This window comes from Columba livia, chromosome 16 (genome assembly GCF_036013475.1).
Source record: "Columba livia isolate bColLiv1 breed racing homer chromosome 16, bColLiv1.pat.W.v2, whole genome shotgun sequence".
NCBI classification, from domain to species: Eukaryota; Metazoa; Chordata; class Aves; order Columbiformes; family Columbidae; genus Columba; species Columba livia.
Genome location: NC_088617.1, coordinates 4,701,506 through 4,722,767, shown reverse-complemented (window position 1 = coordinate 4,722,767; position 21,262 = coordinate 4,701,506). Strand labels below are relative to the sequence as shown.

The window sequence follows — 21,262 nt, the reverse complement described above, 5'->3', positions numbered from 1 at the left end:
GAGACAAAACAACAGGTTGAGTCTGGTACCTGGAGGAACCTCAGCCCACCTGTTTGGCCATCAAACAACCCACCAGCCTGACCAGAGCCACTGTCACCATATCCCCCCTTTGCTACCCAGGGAGGTGGGTGAAGGGAGGTGGGATCCCAAGACTCTACCATGGGAGAGGCTGGGGAAAAATGGGCGTGAGATGCATCTTGTCCCACAGGAGGACTGGCAGCACTTGTGGTTCGGGGGGCACTGACGGCTGCTGTAGCACTGGTTGGGTGGGTTGGGCCGGGCACAGGTGACGCGGACGGGTGGGCAGGACCAGGCGCTGCCTGCGAGAGAAGGGAGAGGTTTGCTCCAGGCTGCTGGCAGCTGAGGGACACAGGAGAGATGCTCCCCAGTGATTGCCCCTCTCCCCTCCCATTCCAGAGCATCCCTGCAAACACAGCTGGCCTGTGCCTTACCCAAGGACATCTCGTACCTGTCGGCGGCTCTGTCCAGATGATGAGCATCCCCACCAGGAGGAGGGCGGCCACAGTCTTCATGGTGCCCTGACCCAAGAGGTGAGAGCGTGGAGAGCTGGGGGACACTGGCATTTAAACCCTTCTCAGGGGAAGGGGTGGGAAGTTGGGCTGGGTGCTTGCCCACGTTTTTACATTTTTCCTCTGCCGTTACGTGGTGTTTTCAGGAAGCTTTTTGCACAAGATATAAATGGTATTGTTCAGTTGCTCAGAAAGCAGTTATTCCATTGCACAACTGTCCCTTGCAACCACACCTGGGGCTGAGAGACAAGCCAAAGGGAGATAGTCGAGGGCGTCATTGCCCAAGCAGGCTGGGAATGGTGGGGCTGATCTCTCCTCTCCTGGGCCGGAACGCTTTTCCAGGAAATACTGTTGTGGTGACCACACCATGTTGCCTTCTGGGGGTCTGTTATGTGGGTTTCCCTCAGTACCCTGCTTCCATGTGGACCCACAAACCAAACCCTACAGCATGATCCCCATCAGCAATGGTCCAGAGCATGGGCTGCCTGTGCCTTCCCAGGGATGGTGCTCAGAGGTTTTCTCAGAGGAAACTTGCCCCAAACCCTCCTGGCTCCTGTCAAACCAATAGTATAAGCTAGTGTGGGGAAAGCAGCTTTGGCTTAGCCAAGGGTGAGTGTTTCCCAAGCTCTGTGAGGATCACCCAAGCCCCAGCATCTTCTCTGGGTGGCTGCTGGAAGCAGGTCAGCACTGGAAGAAAGTGTTTGGCCTCACCAGGGTAGGATCATTCACTCCATACAGCCCTGTCACCAGCCAAAATTCCCTGTGCAGCACAAGGACAGTGTGACTGAGCCCCAGCTCTTGATGGCTGTAGGGATCAGGGGCTGTGGTCATTGTTCAGATGGCAAAAATCTCAGCAGCCTTCAGACTGACTCCATCTGCTCCTCTCCTCCCAAGGAGATTGTACCCCCCATCTGGGCAAAGCTGGTTTTCTTTAAGTGCTCTTGGGCAATGGGAAATTACTCCATTTCTCACCAATGGGTCAATGTGCCCATCACCTTGTGTAACACATTTTCGGAGCTTTTCCTTGGGATTTCTGAGTCTGACAGAAACCAGAGCTGTGCTGGAAACAAGTGCTGGGAATTACCTGGGAGGGGAAAGGACCCTGTGGCCAAACACCCCCTGCTCCTGCGAAGGGCAGGCTGGGGCAGACCCTGATTTTGCAACAGGCAGGACAAGGAGCAGAAAAAGCCTGGACATCACCCCTACATGGTCCATGCAGACCCTGAGCCCCCCACCATCACTCTGCCCCAGCCCCCGGAGCCCCCACTTTCCTTCCAGGGCATGGTGGGCATCTCACTGTGCCCTTTCCTGACTAGAGTTCCCTGCTCATGTTTCAATGAGCCATATTAACTGGACCTTAACTGACTGGATATTTGTTAATTGTTGCCCAGTTTCCCTAATTATTCTGAGGCTGCATTTAGCTCTTTGTGTAGTAGTTTATTTAATAACCAGGAGAGCTTTCAGCCAATCCAAATAGACCTTCTGGGCCGTGCACCAACAATTTAGCACTTTTAATGAGAAATACAAGCATTGGATTAATTTTTAAGCAATCCTTCGGCATCCAGCTGCTGCTGGGGCCAGAGAGGACAGTGCTGGGCTCCCAGCAGGTGCCAGGATCCAGCTGAGCTGGTGCTTGGGCAGCACTTCTAAGAGAGGAGAAAACACCAAGGAGCAAGGCTTGATTCAGCTGCAGAGAAGCTAGGGGGAAAGAAATCCATCTGAAGAACTTTTGATAGCGATTTGTCCATACAGGAGAAGTCTAAAATCTGCTTTTATTGCAAATTCCCATGGAATAACCCAAATCATGGCATTTCTGTGCACAGGACTGCCTGCAGTCCCTGTGTGTGCAGCACCCAGTGCCCCAGGGTCCTGCAGAGCCGTCCCCATCCCACACTGCTCGCTCTCTTCTCCCTGAAAAGCACTTTGTGAGTCTCCTCCCCAGGCAGCCAGGCCTGAGCTGTGCAACACCAAGGATGCTGCCGGCTGATGCTGCATTTTCCCAGCCAGGCCAGGGCTCTCTGGTTTGTTTTACCCCATGATGGCAGGAAGTGAGACCAGCAGCCCCCAGTCCCCGAGCTCAGAGCTTGACCATGGCCAAGCCCCAGCCTCAGCAGAATGCACAAAGCACCCAAGGGACACCTCATGCCCCACCAAGCAACCCCTGTCCCCTAGCAGGTGATGCAATGCTTTCAGCCTGATGCTGAACTCCATCCATCCATCCACCCACCCCCAGCTCATGGATGAGGATTTGTCACTCACCCTTCCAGATGCCTGGGAGAACAGGGTGTCCCCAGCACACCCTCATTAGCGCTGGTATCTGGTGCCATCTAGTGAAACGTCATTAATGAGGCTCTGCAGGACCACGCAGACATGGCCCTGCTCCCAGATGCAATCCCACAGCCTGTCCTGGGGATGCTCCCCCAAAAATCTGGATGCCCAGCTCCTGCAGCCCTTCCCTGTGTCCCCCTCTTCCCCTCTCACACCTCCCCACCGATGCTTTGCCACCCCTCAGGCCCACTGTGCTGCCAGCCCTCATCGAGCCTCTCCATCTCACCACTAGCCCAGCTCCACTTTGTCTACAACTTCCCTTAATATTTGCAAAAATTACACTGGGCCAACTGAGGCTTATCATGCCCTCAGGGTGTGCTGTTATCTGCTCTAATCAAACCTGTAATTAAATCCCAAACTCAGCTAACCACTTCCTTTTTTCCTTTTTTTAAAATTATTATCATTTTAATGATTTTTTTTTCCCCTGCAGGTTCTGTGCATTTTTAGGGAGCTGCATACAAAGCAGGGAAGTCCCAGACGCCAGTTTTGGGGTTGCAGAACACTGCTGTGAGTTGTTGGTCCCTGTGCTCTGTAGCAATAGGATCTGGCTTGGATGTGGCTTGTGACCACCAGCACCTTCCTAAATCTCCTCAGGTCTGCTGGGCTGTGGGGTAGATGAGAGGGACAGAGGGATTCGGGGGGGGGTGCACGGATAAGATATGGGGCTGATGGGTGGGATATGGGGCTGATGGGTGGGATATGCACAGAGCTAACCAGCACTGCTTCATTTGCCAGCCCAGTAAACAGATATAGTGAGGCTACAAATGTCCCAGTCCATGACAGCCAGGACAAGAGCCCTGTTCACGAGCCATCAAACCCACATGCTGAGCTGGGGAACCGCTGCTTTTGATTGCATGTGGAAAAAGCTACTCCTTGCCTCATAAATTGAATACCTGAGCAGTTTCCAGTTCCTCTCCCTAAAGCAGCCCCAGCAAGCCCCACAAATTACAATTTGCAAAGCAAATTGGCCAAGGTGGGAGCTGGAGGCACTAACAGCGCCCTGGGGGAAAAGGAGTTGTGTTGATGTGGTGTGAGCCCAGGGCTGTCACCCTCCTCCTCCTCCTCCTCCTTGGAGCCCCGGGAGCCTCCCCAGGGCACACAAATCCCTCCTGCACCACTTGCCAGTTCAGAAGCAACAGCTCCTCTCAGGCCCACCTTGCTCTCACCTCCTGGGTAAGGGACCAGCAAGCCAAGTAGGTACATAAAAGACCCCTCCAAAAACCTGTCATTGTCCCTGTCCAGCAGCCTCTGCCTGTGCACAGGAGGCAGGACTACGTGGAGATGTCCTCCCCCTGAAGTGTGGGGCTGCGTCAAGGTGGGGTCCTCTGATTCAAAAGCTACCTCTGCACCGTGCACCCGTAGGAGATGGGTCCCTGACTGCCTCAGCATCCCTCCCTGTGCAGCCAGCCAAGCAGCTCGGTGGCTCTCCCGCCCCTGGCAGACATGTCGCCGCACCAGGGCCACATCCCCCATGGGTGTAAGTGGCCCTGCACCCCTGACTTGGCACATTTACACCCCCATAAAGCAGGCACTGAGCTCCCGGTGCTCCGATAAGCACAAACTGCACAGCAAACATTGGAGACGGTGACAAAGTGCCCGTGTCATGCTGGCTTCCTCCAGCTATGACTGGTCTGTGGCATCCTGGGGTGCCCACAGAGCAAGGGTTTTCCCAAAGGATTCCTGAAGCCTGAGGACAGGGGCCTTTGCAAAAGCCAGAGGCCCCTCTTCTGATGCAGAGATGCCCCAACAGCCCAGGCAAAAGCAGAGAGATGCATCATACAAATCTTCAGGGTGTTTATTGTCAGGATAGAATTTTCTATATATAAAAGAAGTGTTTAAAAACAGCACTACCCTGCTCTCAAAATATATATATATATATACACACACACATAGATATTTATAGAATTAATTAGTACCATTTTGCTATGTGATAAAAGACCAAACAAGATAATGACCAATTTTGAAACAATTCTGCCAAAACAAGGGCAAGGAGATCTGCCCATTCCTGACATCCACTTCCTGCACGCCCGGGCACCATGCCCGGGACAGACATCCCTGTGCTCTGCCCATGGCACCAGCTCTCCCTGCCCCGCTGCTTGGCAGCAGATACTGAGATGGCAGAAGCTCTCAGGATGATGTTTTCTCTTGCAAAGCAGCTTGCTGGGCACTGGGGGGGCTGCACAGGGGCCGGTTACAATCCAGCCGCTTTGGGAAAAGGCCGGGTGTCACATTTCCTCGTCCAAAGCCCAGCTTGCCCACACAGGTGTCCATCTCACCCAGACCAGCCAGTTCAGAGGAATGAGGCAACAGTGACGGCTGAACCCCTTGGCTCCGCAGCAGGGGTTTTTGCTCAAGTTCTTTTTGGGTATTTTTTTAGGATTTTTTTTTAAATACACTCCACATCCCCCTTGGGATTTTGGCGATACAAGAACAAACACTGATGCTTTACAATAACCTAGCAATAACAATGCCACGCAGCTACTGTACGACCCCTTGTCCCATCTGAGCGCAGCAGCCCTCTGCAAGGATCACTTCTTTTTGGCAATCTGTTTCTCCAAATCTTCGAGTCTGGCTGTCATCTGAGCAAGTAAACATGCTAAGGAAACTGTGAGCCAGACAGTCTGGTGGGCAAAGGGTTTTTCACCCTTGAAGGAGCCTAAAATTTTCCCCATTCCCATTTACCCATCCCTCCCTTCCCTGTGTGCGGTCTGTCCCCAGGCTGCCCTGCACCCTGGCAAGCCCAGGTATCACGTAAAGGATATTTTTCTCGGTCAGGCTCTGCAGGATGGCCACGGTGTTCGTCTGGAACTGCACCAGCGCCTCACACTCACACGGGCTGCGGATCTCCGTCTCGCCTTTGCTCTCCTCTGCAACCGGGGGTTTGGGGACTGTCAGAAGCACAGACCCGTGGTGCCTGGTTCTTCCCCTCCTCCCGCATAGCACGATTCCCTTGTCACTAATGTCATCCACTGGGGCTTTCACCCCATTTTCCTCTCTTCTTGCAGCCTCGCTCCTTTTTGCCAGGCTGCATCCCTGCTAGCCCAGCAGGCTGGCTGCCCAGCATCCCACCAGGCATCCCGCAGAGCTGCTGCACACGTGGTCACAGCATGCTGAGGACAGCCAGCGTGGAGCTTTGGTTCTCCTTCGAGCTGGGGTGGCAGGGGAGATGCTGACCTCATATGTGCAGCCCCATGGGAGCCCTTGGGGTTTTCAAGAGCTCTGGGGAGCCCCAGCCTGTGTCGCGGAGCAGGGAGACCCTCCCAGTAACCCAGTGTGGTCCTCCTGCACCCAGCAACAGAAGCACAGATCTTTTGCATTAAACCCCCAAACTCTACCTTCTCTTCTTCCAAATCCCTCCCTGAGAACCACCTCTATACCCACAACAAGCCCGGTGAGATCCAGAGACAGCCTAGGCTGACAGCAGGCCAGCTCAATCCTGGGCTATGTGACACAGGGTGACAGACATACAAACCACCTCCCCAGCTCTGCAGGGAGAGAAGGGTTCCCCTGGCTCAAATCTGAGCCCCCCGCTGTGGCCAGGGGCACCCACCTGGACAGATGTTCAGCTTGAAGTTCTCCACGAGGTGGGTCATGGTGGTGAAGTCCGCCGAGTAGGAGAAGTGCTGCTCCACCGGTTCAGAGGCAATTGCTCTCAGCTCCTCTTCCACGGCCTTACCAACACCCACGGCAAACATGACAATCCCTGTGTGGCAAAGATGGATCCTGAGCACTGCATTGGCTACCCCGCATCAAGCAGCCCCAAGATCAGAAGAAGCAAAGCTGAGGATGCAGGATTCCCCCTGGGCTTCCCAAACACACAGCAGCAATTTGGGAAGGACAGGCAGGAGCACAGCAGCACTGCAATGGTGCAGGCTGCTGCACAAAGGATGCTGCTCCCAGCACCCTGTAACCACAGCAGAAGCACATCTGTCCTGTGGACCTGGGTGACGGAGCACCCCAAGGCTGGATGCTGCAGCCTGCCCCAGAGCCAGTCACCCTGAGGAACCATCCTGGGATGCCCAAAGCACTGTAATTTGGGTTCCCCAGCCCCCCTACCTGACTCCTTTGCTCTCCTGGCCCATTCGGAGATGTCATCTTGGGAGCGCCCATCCGTGAAGACAAGCCCAATTCTGGGGACATTATGGGAGAGAGGCCTGGCACCTTCCAGCTCAGAGAAGCTGTGCTCCACCATGTGCTTGAGAGCAAGGCCAGTCATGGTGCCTTTCTCCATGTACTCCACCTCCATCACTGCCTTCTTGATCTCGTCCGCGCTGTGGTACTTGTTGAGGGGGAACTCAGTGCGGACGCGGCTGGAGTACTGCACCAGCCCCACGCGCGTGCCATGGGGGGACACCTCCAGCAGGTCCACAATGCGGTTCACAAACTGCTTCACCAGCTCAAAGTTTTGGGGTCGGACGCTCTTGGAACCATCGATCACCATCACCAGGTCAACGTGTCCAGACCCACACTCTGTGGGCACAAAGGAAAGGTGAGAAGGGACCAGCCTGGCTGGGGTCAGCCTTGGGGTGAAGATTGCCAGGGCTGGAGCATGGTTGCTGGGCTTCAGGACACCACATGGACCTCCTGGACCTGCAGCCAGGGTGAGGCTGGGAAGCGGAGCAAAGCTTGCCCAGAAATCTCAGCCCAAAAACATCCACTGCTACCCCAGCATCCCCTGAAAATCCCCCCTAGGTCCTCCTATTCCTGAACCTTTCCTCAAAGCTCCTGTTGCTTCTTCTGAGTACACACACTGGCACCCATCCTCGCAGCAGCCAGGGTGCTCCCCCAAGCCCATCTGGGTCTCTGCCCTCCAACCCAGCTCAAAGCCACACTTAGACTCCCAGCCTAGTTTCAGGTAAGCCCAGAGCCCAGACGAGGAGGATGCCGAGAGCCGTGTCCCGGTACTCACTGCTGCACGCCTTGCCGTCAGCCTGGAGCTGCTGGCCATCAGGGCACACGCAGTGGTAAGAACCGTCCGTGCTCACACACTTGAACTCGCAGCCGTGATCCACCCCATTGCAGAGGTCAGTGGCTGGAAGACAAGCCAAGGGCACAGTGTTATCCCCACCCCACAGCCCTTCCCCTGGGGACCAAGCAGGGCATAGAGAAATTGGCCACGACGCCGTGCCAGGACGTACCCCTGCAGGACCTGCCGTCGGGTTGCAGCGTGAAGCCGCTGCGGCAGCGGCAGTAGTGCCCGCTGGGGATGCTCACACACTCGTGCTGGCAGCTGTGGTTCCCAAAGCTGCAGTAATCGATCACTGGTGAGAGAAGGAGAGGGGTGGGCAGAAAGGGAGAGACAGGAGGAGGAGGGAGGGAGTGAGAAGCAAATGAATGGACAGGAAAGGAGAGGGACACTTACTCGTGCAGCTCCTCTTGTCCTGGTTGAGGTAGTAACCCGCGCGGCAGCGGCAGGAGTATGACCCCCGAGCGCTGATGCAGTGGTGCTGACAGCCGTGTCTCCCGTCTGCACAGGCATCAATGGCTGCAGGGGAACAGGACACCCATCACCCTCCTGTCCCCATCTCCCCGGGGCTGTGAGGGACCTCCCAGCACCCTGAGACAAGAAAGAAAAGTTCCGGGGCAGCAGGCAGAACAAATTAATAACAGCTTTGTATTCAAAATACAGAGCCAAAACACTGTGCGTTTTGGTGGCTGGGATATGCATCGTCCTGTACCCACTACCAGGTGACAGGCAGCCCACTGTGTTCACATGAGCCACAAGTGTCCCATCGCACAGAGGTGACCAAGATTTAGCAATGCTGAGCACCACCCGCAGCCATTACAGGCCGAGGCTGCAGGCACAGAGCACCCAGGCTGCTGCTGGCCTTGCAGCATCCTCTGCTGCTTTTCAGCTGCCTTTCATGAGACCTGTCACTACAAGTCCTCTACAAGAGTTAGGATAACAAAACAGTTTTTTACGGGAACAGGTTCTTCCATCCATGTTGAGCCTGTAGCCTGGGTTGCATTCGCAGTAGAAGGAGCCAGGGGTGCTGATGCAGCTGTGCTGGCAGCCGTGCTCCCGCTCCACGCACATGTCCACCCCTGCAAGACAGAAAGGTCATCAGAGAGGCTCAAGGACAGGCCAGATACAGGAGGATCCCAGCTCCGGCACACACCCTGTCCCTGCAGCTGAAGCCACTGGGGTGACCTGCACAGCCCCGGTTCCTCCAGCCCCAGCGCTCACCTGCTGATTTCCAGCACACAGACATGAACACCGTGTGGGGCAGGTTCCTGAACCACCTCGGCTTTCAGATCTACCCAAGCACTAAATCAGCACAATATTAACTGACACTGTCGATAGCTTGAGCTGAGTAAGCAAAAGCTTGAGATCAGCCAGAATGTGCTGAAGGAGCCAGGTCTGCGTGTCCATGCAGCCAGGAGCCTGCAGAGCTGGCTGGGAATCACAGAATAGTTTGGGTTGTAAGGACCTTCTAAGCCCATCCAGTCCAACTCCTGCCATGAGCAGGGACATCTTCACCAGCTCAGGTTGCTCAGAGCCCCGTCCAGCCTGGCCTGGGATGTCTCCAGGGATGGTTCATCCACCACCTCTCTGGGCAACCTGGGCCAGGGTTTTGTCACCCTCAGTGTAAAAAATTTCTTCTTCATGTTTAGCCTGATTCTCTCCTTTAGTTTAAAACCATCATCCCTCGTCCTATCACAATGGCCCCTGTTAGGAAGCAGGCACAAGGGTAGGCAGGTGACGGGCAGGACATTGTAAGCAAAGGCATCAAGTGCAGGAAAATATCAGGGTCCTGGGGGACAACATCTGGTCAGCCCCAGACACCCAGCAAGGAGGGACTCCCCATCGCACTGACACAGGGGCACCCATGCGCCCCTGGCTGGGAAACGCTGCCTGACAGATGCTGGCAGCTGCCTTCTGCCCTTCAACAGATGCTGAAGCATGTCAGCAGGGTTGTGCCAGCCTGCTGCGGTGCCAGGTCACCGGCAAAGCCTGCCAGCATGGCAGGGGACAGACAGGTCCCAGCCTGCGAGCTCCTGACCCACACCAGTACGGCCACAGTGCGAGCCAGCCACCGGCTCCCAGCCAACACCGGCCAGAAGCTCCAGAGCAAAACCACATGGCCAGGGGTTTATTAAACACAAATGTGCATGCAGCAGATGCCATGCACGTGTCTGCATAGGAGGGAGAACCTGCTAGAGCCACATCAAAATGTACACAGGGCTCTGGGACGTGTCACCCATCCCTGTCACACCCAGGGAAACGAGCTCCACATTTCCTACTCTCCAATATGCCCATCACTGCTGCCACAATGCCCTGGCTTGGGGCAGAGCTACCACAGGAGGAGAAAAGTGCTGGCTTGCGAAGCTTTCAAAACATTCCTTATCTCACCCCAGGAAAGGTGAGCAAGAGGAAAGGCCACCTGTCCCAGCACCTCATTGGGGAGGCTTTTTGCCTGTCCATGCTGCTCCTAGAGAGGGCAGCCACCCCAAACACCCCTCTGAAGGTCATCTTCTAACCCAGGTGAGAAGCTGGCACCAGGGCCACCCTCACACCCCACAGCCACAGCTCTCACCCACCGCAAAGCTTGTCCTGGAACTGCTTCCCAAACTGCTGGATGAGCTCAAAGGACTCCACCAGGAAGACGTGCTCCTCCAGCGGCGGCGAGGCCATGGCCCGCAGAGAGTTCATGTCTGCCCGCTGGATGCCCACAGCGTAGATCTCGATGCCAGCATTCCGGGCTTGGGTGGCCACCTCGGTGACACGGTCCTGGGGTCGTCCATCTGTCACGATGATGGCAATGCGAGGGATCTTCTTGTGCAGAGGGCGTGCGCCCTCCTGCGTGGTGAAGGCCACGTTCATGGCGTATTGGATGGCCAGCCCTGTCATGGTGCCCTGGGCCAGCGGGACGATGCTGTTGATGGCCTTCTCCATGTCTGCTCGTGTGAAGAAGGTCTTGAGGGAGAAGATGTTTTGCACCTGGCTGGAGTACTGGATCACCCCCACTCGTGTGGCATTGGGGCCCACGTCCAGGCTGCCGATGATGTCCATCATGAACTGCCGCATGGTCTCGAACTCGAAGGGCCGCACACTGCGGGAGCTGTCGATCACAAACACGATGTCCATGGGACCCGTCCGGCACTTCAGGGCTGGAAGGGCACAAAGAGATGGCTCAGTCTCGTGGCCACGTGTGATAAACAGAGCTGGGAGCAGAGACATCCCTGCTGTGTGTCTTGAGTGGTGCTCAGTGGGGGATGCAGAGGACAGGTCTGGGCAGCCCCCACAGACCAGCACCTTCCCACTGCCATACAAACACATGGAGGGTGCTGGCAGAGTAAGGGAGATGTGCCTTGGCTGTGGGGCTGTGGGGAATGGCAATGTCCCCTCCTTCCCAGCACTGTCCCTGCAGCCAGACCCAGCTCCTGCTCCCTGTATTTTCACAGCCAACAGCCCCAGGGACTGCAGAAACACCTCTCTGGCTGTCAGCATCTTCTCTGGCAAGGCTTAGGCACGGGTTTAGGCAGCAGTGTCTTTATCTCTGCAGCAAATGAGAGCACCAAAGTGCAAAACAGCCCTGTGCTCCACGCTGTCCTCTGCAAGCCGCAGCTCCTGCTCCACACGTGGGCTGTGCTGCCACGCAGGAAAATGCTGCTCAGGGCAATTTTTCTGTTCCCCTTGCAGCTCCAGCCTCCCCTGGTTTTTACTGCATTTTGCCAGTTTCTGCCTAAAACCAGGACTTCCTTTGTTGTTTGGGTTTGTTTGTTTGTTTGGGTTTGTTGTTTGGGTTTTTTTAAGGAAATAACACGAGACAGTGAAATGCACAGCTAAGGGCATGCACACGGCGGGGATCAAGCCAAGAAGCCTCTCTTGGACATATGGGTGCTACTTCCAGTGCAAACCAGGAGAATGTTTAGCAAGTTAAATGCCAATGAATATATTTTGCTTGGCTTCTGCAGAACCAAGCCTGGGAGAATTTGGCCCTAAGGATAAGCAAACACTTTTGAGTCCCCTGGGATGATGCCCAGACCTGAACTGTCATCTCAACTGCTGCAAACGTTTCCGAGACATAGTTGGCTCCTTTCTCCATTTGGCACCTTCACTGTTTTTAAACTCTGCCCTGGGAGGAGCGAGGCTGGTGCCCCTGGGTTTGCTTTGTCCCCCCATCAGCAGAGATGCACAGGGAGGGGGTTCCCCTCACACCTGTGCCTCCTGCCGAGATTGAAACCCATGGGCAGGAGGGTGACAACCCCTGAGCTGGGCTGTGTCAAGGCTGAGGACGTGCCCAGAGTAAGTGGCACCAGAGCCACCATTCTGGAGCCAGGCTTGGGCTCCTGCTCCCCTGGGCAGCACCGGGGAGTTTGGGTCCCACTCCTGGGGGGATCCTCCATCCTCCTGGGGATGCCTCCAAAGAAGAAACATCAGGTCTCCCCACCTCTAAGCAGAAAGCTGTCCCCTGAGGGCTTCATCACCCCAATGCTTTTGCTTCTCTCTCCTGTGGCAATTCCCACTGGCTGGGGCTCACCTGCAGGTTTTGGTCTGGCTTCCAGCGTCATGAGGAGAAGCAGGAGGAGAGGGGCAACAGGCAGGAGCTTCATCATGATTCTGCAAGACCACACGATTCCAGGGCTGGGGGGAATTGCTGCAGGGAGATGATGTGCAATCAGTGCTGAGAGTGAGCTGAGCTATAGCATGACATTCACCTGCAGTGGCTGCCCCCAGGCAGCACCAAAAACCTCCAGCAGCAGCAGCAGTTTTGACAGATCCATTCCCAAAATTCTCTGAACCCACGTGGGACTTTTCCCATTTGAGGACTGGCAGTCTCAGCACAGCTAAATTTCATTACAGTAGCAATAATCTGCCAAAGGATCTGATTTTCTGCTCTGGGTGGAGCTGGCCATGGGACAAGCCTTATTTTCACTTGCAAACCAGGCGGATGGGATGTTCAGCCAAATGCTTTTTCTCTGGCGGTGCGGCTGCTCTCCACAGCCAGCCCAAGAGTGGGAAAGCTGCACCCGGGGCCATGGAGCACCGGCCCTCCTGACGCTCCCTCCCTACGGGAAGAGAAGCCTCCAGATGAAACGCCAGCACAGACAAGTGTGGCTCACAAGTCTCTCAAAGTCCCTGGCAAAGATCATTTTCCCAAGAAGCTCCATAAATCTATTTTCTGCCTTTTTCCAAAGTGCCTTTGGAGAGCTGAAGCCTCTGCAGGCACAGGGTTCCGCAGTACCCGCACAGATGGGATTACACCCATTCCTCTGGGCAGGTGCTGGGTGAAGCAGCACCAGCCCGCTGCTGTCCTTCATGTCACCCTGGGGGACCCCACCACTCTGTCACCAGTGCCTCGCAGCTCTCCCATTCTTGCTGGCTTTTCCAAGAGATGTTCTGCACCCCCCTCCACAGTTTTTTCATGCGTTTGAGGCAGGATAGTTGGAGGAAAAGATATTTAGACTTGTTACCCAAAACCTCAGATTGTCACCTGTCTCCCTCCCCACCCACCTCTGCATTGCATTGCCTTTCCCTGCATGACTTCTGCAGGGACATGGATTTATTTGGTTTATTTTTATTCCAGCTCTGGTTGGAAACCCAAGGTGCTCAGGGTGGGAAATTCCACAGTTAATGTGGCTTCCCCCAGGAGACGTGCAGTGCTGCAATCGGGCACAGATACTAGAAGGGTGCTTTTAAAAAAAGCACACGGAAATTCATTTTATCAGCAGTTATCAGCCGATATTTATTTAGCCCCAGGAGGTCTCAGCTGTAATTCATCACTAGGGCTGCCACTTAATTACTCAGTGGTTACGTGCAGCCCTGAACCTCATGTATTTGATAGCAGCGATGCTGATAATAGGTTTCACAGCTGCATCTTAAGATTGTCTCCAGACTCAGTGTTTGCACCTGAAAAATTATATTGAAGAAGCAGAAGGACAGAAAAGGGCTACAAGAGGAAACTGGGATCCAGAATACCAGCTTCAAAGTGAGAGACACGGCCTTTGCATGGGGTGCATGAGCAGCCCAGGCACCCGGGACACGCAGCTCCGCAGCGGGTGTCAGGAGCTGCTATGGAGCCGGCGGCGGGGCTGGCGGGATGGTACCAGGCTGCAAGGAGGCTGAAGCCCTACAGCCACTTTCTAGGAAGCCGTGGGGCTGAGGCGAGCTTTGGTTTGTGGCCGGGACCACTCTGGTGCCTGTGCCCCCTCCCAGGAACACCATCAAGGAGCAAACAGTCCCTCCTATCCAAGCTTTGTCTCTCCATTTCTTTAGCAAATTATTTTTCCAGTGATGCCTTTTTTGGGGAGAAAGCACTCACTAATCACTAAATATTTTGGGGACAGCTATGCCACCTATAATGTTTATGCGGCTCTCGGCTCTCCAAGCCTCCCTTGCAATGGCAGGCTGGCATGCAGCCTGCGTCTCGCAGCATCCAGAGAGCTTCAAAGCCAGCCCAGAGAGAGGAATGAGCTCTCGGGCCAGGAACCAAGGAGGAGGAAACCGGTTCACGACTGATCTATTTTTAACAGCATCTGAGCTTCGGATGAAGTCTTGGCATGCCCCGCAGCTGAAGTGGCTGATGCTGCATGCGCAGGGTAGGGCAGGGCTCAGCCTTGTATCCAGCACCGGTCCTGGCAGCACGGACCCCGGCTGGGACAGTGCCCTGGTCCCTAATTCAGTGTGACACCCAGCCCTGCCCTAGCAGCAAGGCAATGGGGATGAGGAAGCAAAGGTGATGGGACAGATGCCCCTGGGTATCTCTCCCACCATCCCATGCTGGACAACTTCCCCTGTTACCTGCTCTCCTCACACCCCTGGGGCTGGCAGCACTGGGACTGATTTGCAGTTCCCCCCACCCCAAGGACTCCTGCACCCCCCGGAGTCCCAAGCCACCAGCCAGGAGTGGGAGGGAGATGGGTGGGAAGTGACCGGCTGGCAGGCAGGTGCTGCAAGTCAAGGCAAACACAGCACCGGCTGCAGCACCAGAGACCTTGAGATAACGCTGAGCTATAAAGGAAAAAAGGTCCAGGCAGGGCCAGCACTGCTGGCCAGGCTGGCTCAGCCAAAAGCTGCGGTGGCCAAACCATGAGGGACACTCGGACCATCTCCTGACTGTTTAGAGTAACGCAAGGGGTAAGCCAGCCTGTTGTTTGTCTCTGCTGAAGGAGATGCTCAGTACACGGTGCAAGGAGGGTGACCAAGCGAAGAGTCACACATAAAGACAGAAGGGTCAGCAATGACCCCAGCCTTCTCTCAGCTCCCCTCGGACAAGGAGAACGTGGAGATGAATCCCCAAACAGGTAAGCCAACACACCTTCCCCAAGCACCTTCCCTGGGCAGCACCTCAGGGCACTCGCATCCCTCTCAGCTCCGCCACTTGTCTGTCTGCTCTCCCTGCCAAGCGCTGAGTCTCAGGAAAAACAGCCGCTTCAGGTTTCAGCGTGGCCTGCTTGGCAGCTCTCTCCTGGCTACAGGTTGACAGAAATACCCTGAATATTCCCCTTCTGGTTCATCCCCACAGGTGGGACCTGGGTGCATCCTCCCTTGGGCAAGCCCAAAGGATACGGCATGGCAGGGTGAGGGATGCAGCCAGCCCTGCACCTCCTCGCTGTTACAGGGGTCATGGCTTTACATGTAGAATTGTAGAGGGGATGAAGCAGACAGAGGAAGAAGGGGTGAAAGGCTCAGGAGGTGGCAGTGTATTCACAGCCCAGGAAAAGTCCTCACTGTAGTGTCACAAGGAGAAAAGTGGACGATGGCTACAGAGCCATGAGCCAGGTCTCAGGTACAACCATGTGCAAGATATCATACAGCTGGGCACACCAGCCTTTAGCTGAGATTTCTGTTTACAGCAAAAAAAACCACACGACTCCAGCCACCTGCCTGGGCTTGGAAGATCTTTGGCATGTTGTGGGAGCTGCAGCAGCTCTGTCCTGGCTCCAGACCCCACGAGAAGCCAGGACAAGGGGTCGCTGTGGATTGTCAGGAGTGGGGCACGGCCGGGGGCCCCTTACTGAGCAGGGTCACCCAGCATGAGCAAAGCCAGAGGGCTGTCCTGTGCAGCATGCCCATGCACGGGAGGAGACATGCACAGCGTGCCTGGGCATGCACAGCAGGGCTGCACCACACTGATGCTGTGTGTGCTACCAGCTAATAGCATGTATTTTTGTGCTTGGAAACCTCGGCTGATGCTAGAGCAGCCCTAGACATGATGCTCCTAAGACTCACCCGCCTCGTCTGCCTCTCCACGCACGCTGGTTTGTTCTGTAGAGCTTTTCTTTGTGGAGACCCAACCAGACAGTTTTGTCAGGCCATAATTCAACTCCCACACGAGTGTTATTTGATGAAAGGGCCAAAAAAAGCCCCAAAACAGGCTCAGGAGCCTGGACACAGACTCCTTGTGCTTAGGACACCAGAGTCCTGCCAGGACAAGAGCAGAAAGGCTGCAAGAGCTGGCTTTAGCCTGGAGGATGGGGAGACAAATTTTAATGTCCTCGGCAGGACAGCAAGTCCTTTGGGTCTATGCCCGAGAGAAAGACTGTCCAAAAAGTACACATGGGACCAAGAGAAGATGACTGCAGTATGTCTTGCCCCAGGCACAGAGGACAATGAAGCAAGAAGAGCTACCTGGAGAGGTGCAGACAACTTATATCAAGCTGAAAGCACCTCTTTGTGTCAGATTTTGCTGTGGAACACCAGATGGACCACTGGCACGTTGTCTTTGTATTTGCAAGACCCTCAAGCTGTGTGAACAGATGAGGCCTGGGACAGCCTTGGAGCTGGATCCACCCTCTCCTGGGGGGTTCCCCAAAGGCTGGTTTCTCTCAACACAATCCACAATCTCAAGGTGCTCCCTGCCTGCAGGTGCACAGTTCGCAGCAGTGCCTCTGCTGCCCACGAGCGCCAAACCCACCCTCAGGACCATTTAACAGGCAGCACTGACCGTGCATCCCACCACAGTTCCAGCATCCCAACATTCATCCTCCACAGTGGCTTGGTGACAAGTTGCATAGCCCACAAGAGAGGACAGCAAAGCAGTTTTCAGAACAAGGAAGTGTGAAGGAGCACAAGCACATCAAGACCAGGAAAACAGCATGAATTTCTAGTCCAAAATGGTTTTTTCCCCTCTTTTGAAGGACTGGTGTGTCCTTGGTTCTTCCCAAACACACGTGTGGGAGAACAAGAGCAGGCTCTTTCCAGGACATCGCAGTGCTCTCCAGTTACAATGCTACGGCAGCTTGAATGGGCCAAGTGCCACCTGGAAGGACACGTTGTTTGAAAAACAAGGCTGCATTTCTCAAACAGCACATCAGGGTGCCAAACCCAACAGGAGCGAAGCGGCAGGAGTGCTGTGACAGGATCCTTGCTGGATGTGAAAGGGACTTCCCTTTCTCTCTTCTTGCTCCCCCAAAGAGTGAATTCCTCATTTTATGGGGCCCACTCCTGCGCTCACTAGGATTAGCACATTCACAGGGAGGGCAGGAGGAAGATGGGTTTCTTGTCCAGGTCCATGTGCAGGCTGAGTGACAGATGCCTTTGTCTCACAGCTTATGGACTTAACACTGTACAAGTCCCAACAGGCTTATACTATTCCCTAACATACTATGAGATGATATTTTGGGAGGGAAATGCCAGATATAGCAACAAACAAAGCACCCCCTTTTAGATGTTCTCCACGACAGCTTGTGGGTTCTTTGTCTGTCACCCATCTATTCCTACAAGACCTGGCAGTGCAGCTCAGCTGGGAGGAAAGCCTCATGTCCAGCCAGCCTCTGCACTGAGACACACAGTACCGGGGCTGCCACGGCAACAGCTGGCAAGAATAAATGCCATATTCATTTGCAAATTAAACACGGCCTCTCAAAGCGCTTGTTAAAGATCTAGCCTAGAGGAAAACGTCAGATGGTCAGCCAGTTCTTCTTGCACAATTAATTATGTCAAGAGATGGCTCCTAGTTCAGGACTACTGGTGGCATTTCTCTCTTCCTCTCTGTCCCACTCAAGACCTGAGGCTGCAATTGTCCCCTGAGCTGTGTGACAGGCAAACTCAGCCCTGCTCCTAACAGGTATTCTAAGCAAAACTGGAGGGATCTTGGAATACTTTAAGATTTTGATGAAGAGTGATCAAGAGGAGAAAGACCCACCTTACTGACTCTTTTTAAAAAGCAAATGCTCTTCTACAAACAGGTCCCTGGAGGACAGCTGAACTGTGCCAAGAGACTTCAGACTTTGGAGGAAAGGAGGTCTGGGCCATCCAGAAGCTGAGGCAGCAATCCATTGCCCAAGTTCTTGTTCTGGGAGGAAGGTGTTAGAGAGCGTTTTTTTGTTTTTCCCAGAAATATGCATGTTCAACCACAAAGGAAAGAGAAATGGCCCAGAGCTGCTCCTGGGCTTGTGCAGAATTTGTCAGCTGAGCTCCTGATGCAGCAGGGCTGGTATCTCTAAGCCATGAGACTGATAGTTACTAGTCTGTCTCCCAAATCTGCTGGGACCAATATCCCCAGCTGACCTCCAGCAAGCTGACACGGCACAGACAACCACAGAGAGCGCCTGCTATCCCAGCCCCGCAATCATACATTCATTGCCTGACCTCCTTCTCTAAATCTTTATATCATATTTCTCACCCTGGAGACGTGACTCAGTGTATTGGCATAAGGAAATAACACCAGGAGAATATTCTTGCGCCTCTCCCCTTTATCCTACCCATTCTGCTATGTGTTTAATTGAAATAACAGAAAGCGAGGAGCGTTTGGTGGCTGCAGAAAAGCACACAGTAACTTTTCGTCCCTCCTCAAGACAAAAAAGCAAATTGGTTGAATTCTTTGCCTAGATACTTTTCACGGGGAGAACCTTAAAAGTAGCAAAGGAAACTACTCCCACCTAACTTCACAGCTGACTTCACGTCCCTCTGACAGAATGATGGCAGAACTGCTGTCCCAGGACCAGGACGACATCAGCCCATAGGAGATGCACTAGAGAAGAACATCTACCAGCACTGCAGTGCCCTGTGGCCTCACTTCTGCCCACACTGAAGAGCAGGGGCCTTGGGGACCCTTGTTTCTCAGCATCATGCTGTGTCAGCACACCCAGATGCTGCACAGAAACCTCCTGTGAGACCCACCTGAGGCCATGGCTGAGGACCACTTGGCCTCAGCCTCAGCCCTGTATGGGATTAGCCCTTTCTAGTCAACCTGTGAGCAACTAGTTGCAATCACCTAATTCTGTTGCATTTACTGAGTCCTTGCCAAAGGTGCCTACAAGGTCTGTGCTTCCAGGAGAGATCAGGGAACAGTCTGAGGTTGCTTCACTGAGTCTTTTGTGTCTCACGAAGCTCTCCAAGGTGAGTCCTACAGCATGGCATGAGGAAACAGAGACCAGGAGAGTCAAAGCCACTTGCTCGTGGCTGTGGGAAGCTTGTGGCAGTGCCAAGAGCCAGGCTGGCTCTCCCACCTGCATCCTGGGATGAGGGCACAGACCCAGCGGGGTCAAACAAGGGCACTTCAGACAGACAAGGGAACGTCCAGATGTGCTTTAGGGAACCTGGGCAGCGGGCAGCTGCTCTTGGTCCACAATCTGCCTCAATAGCTTGACACGAGAGGTTCAGCAGATGACTGGGAGAGTGAAATGGAGGAGTGTTAGGGAGATTGCTGCCTGGCATTTGAGCACAGACTGAAATGTTTTGTGTCACTCTCATCCTGAGTGGTACTGCTAAAGCCAAAGCAAGATGCTGTGAAAAGAGAAAAAGAATGAAGGGTCCAACATGACACTTTGGGGAAGCCATCCAAGTCCAGCTGCAAGCTTAGGAGCTGTGAATACCCACAGGCAGGGGTTTTCCATCCTTTTCAGCTCGTGGACCCTGCTAATTTTCCAGCCAAGACACAGACTCTTGTACAGTGGGCTAATTCTGCTGTCAATAGATCTGTTCCTACTGACTCTTGCTGTAGACCATGGACTCCTATGGGTCTGCAGACTACAACTGAAAGACTCCAAAACTTAACACACTGGCACCATGACACAGCCCAGAGATGGGAAGGCTGAAGTTTGAAGAGAGATCAAATTACTGCCGCCTCTCTGCAAGGGACTGCAGCTGATCCCAGTGGACTTCCCTGATGGGCACCAGAGGAGCCATGTGGATCCATGTGTGCAACCAAGGGCTTGCCTTGCAAACCACCGGAAGTTTGCAGAAAAACAAACACGGGCAAAGGCAGAAACCTGCTGGGGAAGAAGGATCTGACCTCCAAAGAAAAATTCTGGGAAGGACACGCTGCCCGACAACTAGAAAAGCTTCAGACCCAGGATCACAGCAGCCCAGGGGCATCCCACGTGGAAACACTGAGCCCCAGTCTCTGAGTCTCCTGAGCACACACCCACACCCTCCCCTGCTTTAACAGCGCTGGTTTTAAACCCTTTACATTCAGCCAAGACGAGAGAGGGAACAAAGCCTTCTAAGTGCTACCAACACTACTCGATACCTGAAGGTATGCCAACAGAGCCCAAGGGATCAATTTGCTACTGTTTGGGCCCAAAGTGGAGAAAACACGACTACTGAGAGGTAATGACAAGTGGCAGGAGCTGCTCAGACTGACTCCTGGCACAGCTGGAGCAAACACGTGTGACATCTGGCACAAGGGGCACTGACTGGTTCTGCGGGAGCGGATGATTTTTATACGTTTCTTTACAGGCACCACTCTTTTTTTTTTGTGTGTGTGTGTTTTTTCTAAGTCTCATTTATTAATTCGCAGTAGGGCTTGTCCGCAATTCACATGTGCGTGTAGATACAAACTACTTCTCTCCTCCTCCAGGTTTAAGCCCTATTCATCAAGCATTTGTAAATGGCATTTTATGAGCACTGAGTTTTTAATAAGGCAGGCACACGGCTCAGAAAGTGAACAAAGGGGCCCCTATTGGAAATTTTAAAGATGTTTAAACAAAGGCTTCTCTTGAAAACCTTTAACCCCTGATGCCAACCTCAAGGGAAATGCTACCTTATGGGCAATCAGAGCACAAACATCTTCTGTGACACATATTGCCTACAGCAGGCTGCCTTATTGGCTTCGTCTTTTCTGTTCTCTACCATCGAGAACAAGGGCAGCTCCCGAGCCCATCTTGTACTAATAATGTCAAATTTCTTTAATTCCTCAGGAAAAAAAACACAGCTACAACTTCCAAAGAAATTAACAACAGCTTTTTTCCAGTTAGATGCAGCAATACCCGCCTGCTTCGACAGAAATTGTTGTTTTACTACAAACACCAAGACTTCTTGCATGCCTTCCAGATGGGAATTTGTATTCTGGATGAGGCCAAATTTATCCACATCCTGGTAGCAAACATTAGGGCTGAGATCTGAGAGCAGACTTCCCCACACACACTTTTTGCAGATACCAAATGCCAGTCTAATGAATCCCTGAAGAGATCACAAGAATCTGCTTGTGAAATGCAGTTTCTACTCATTCCCG

The 21,262-nt window shown here is 53.8% G+C and overlaps 2 protein-coding genes across 3 annotated transcripts in view; one reads left to right on the top strand and one right to left on the bottom strand.

The window, feature by feature from the left end:
• Positions 1-4,635: 4,635 nt before the first annotated feature.
• The window catches only part of MATN4 (matrilin 4), an 18,026-nt gene continuing 1,399 nt past the window's right edge, over positions 4,636-21,262 (bottom strand). The window contains exons 2-11 of the mRNA XM_065031936.1: positions 12,344-12,460; positions 10,401-10,970; positions 8,781-8,903; positions 8,221-8,343; positions 7,997-8,119; positions 7,768-7,890; positions 6,915-7,328; positions 6,409-6,561; positions 5,621-5,725; positions 4,636-5,445 (exon numbers count right to left, since the gene is read on the bottom strand). Coding sequence (XP_064888008.1) covers positions 5,387-5,445; positions 5,621-5,725; positions 6,409-6,561; positions 6,915-7,328; positions 7,768-7,890; positions 7,997-8,119; positions 8,221-8,343; positions 8,781-8,903; positions 10,401-10,970; positions 12,344-12,419 — 1,869 coding nt within the window. The 5' untranslated portion in view covers positions 12,420-12,460 and the 3' untranslated portion in view covers positions 4,636-5,386. The remainder of the gene's footprint in view (positions 5,446-5,620; positions 5,726-6,408; positions 6,562-6,914; positions 7,329-7,767; positions 7,891-7,996; positions 8,120-8,220; positions 8,344-8,780; positions 8,904-10,400; positions 10,971-12,343; positions 12,461-21,262) is intronic.
• The window catches only part of RBPJL (recombination signal binding protein for immunoglobulin kappa J region like), a 19,019-nt gene continuing 12,659 nt past the window's right edge, over positions 14,903-21,262 (top strand). For both annotated transcript variants that reach the window (XM_065031939.1, XM_065031938.1), the window contains exon 1: positions 14,903-15,107. In XM_065031939.1, coding sequence (XP_064888011.1) covers positions 15,044-15,107 — 64 coding nt within the window. In that variant the 5' untranslated portion in view covers positions 14,903-15,043. The remainder of the gene's footprint in view (positions 15,108-21,262) is intronic.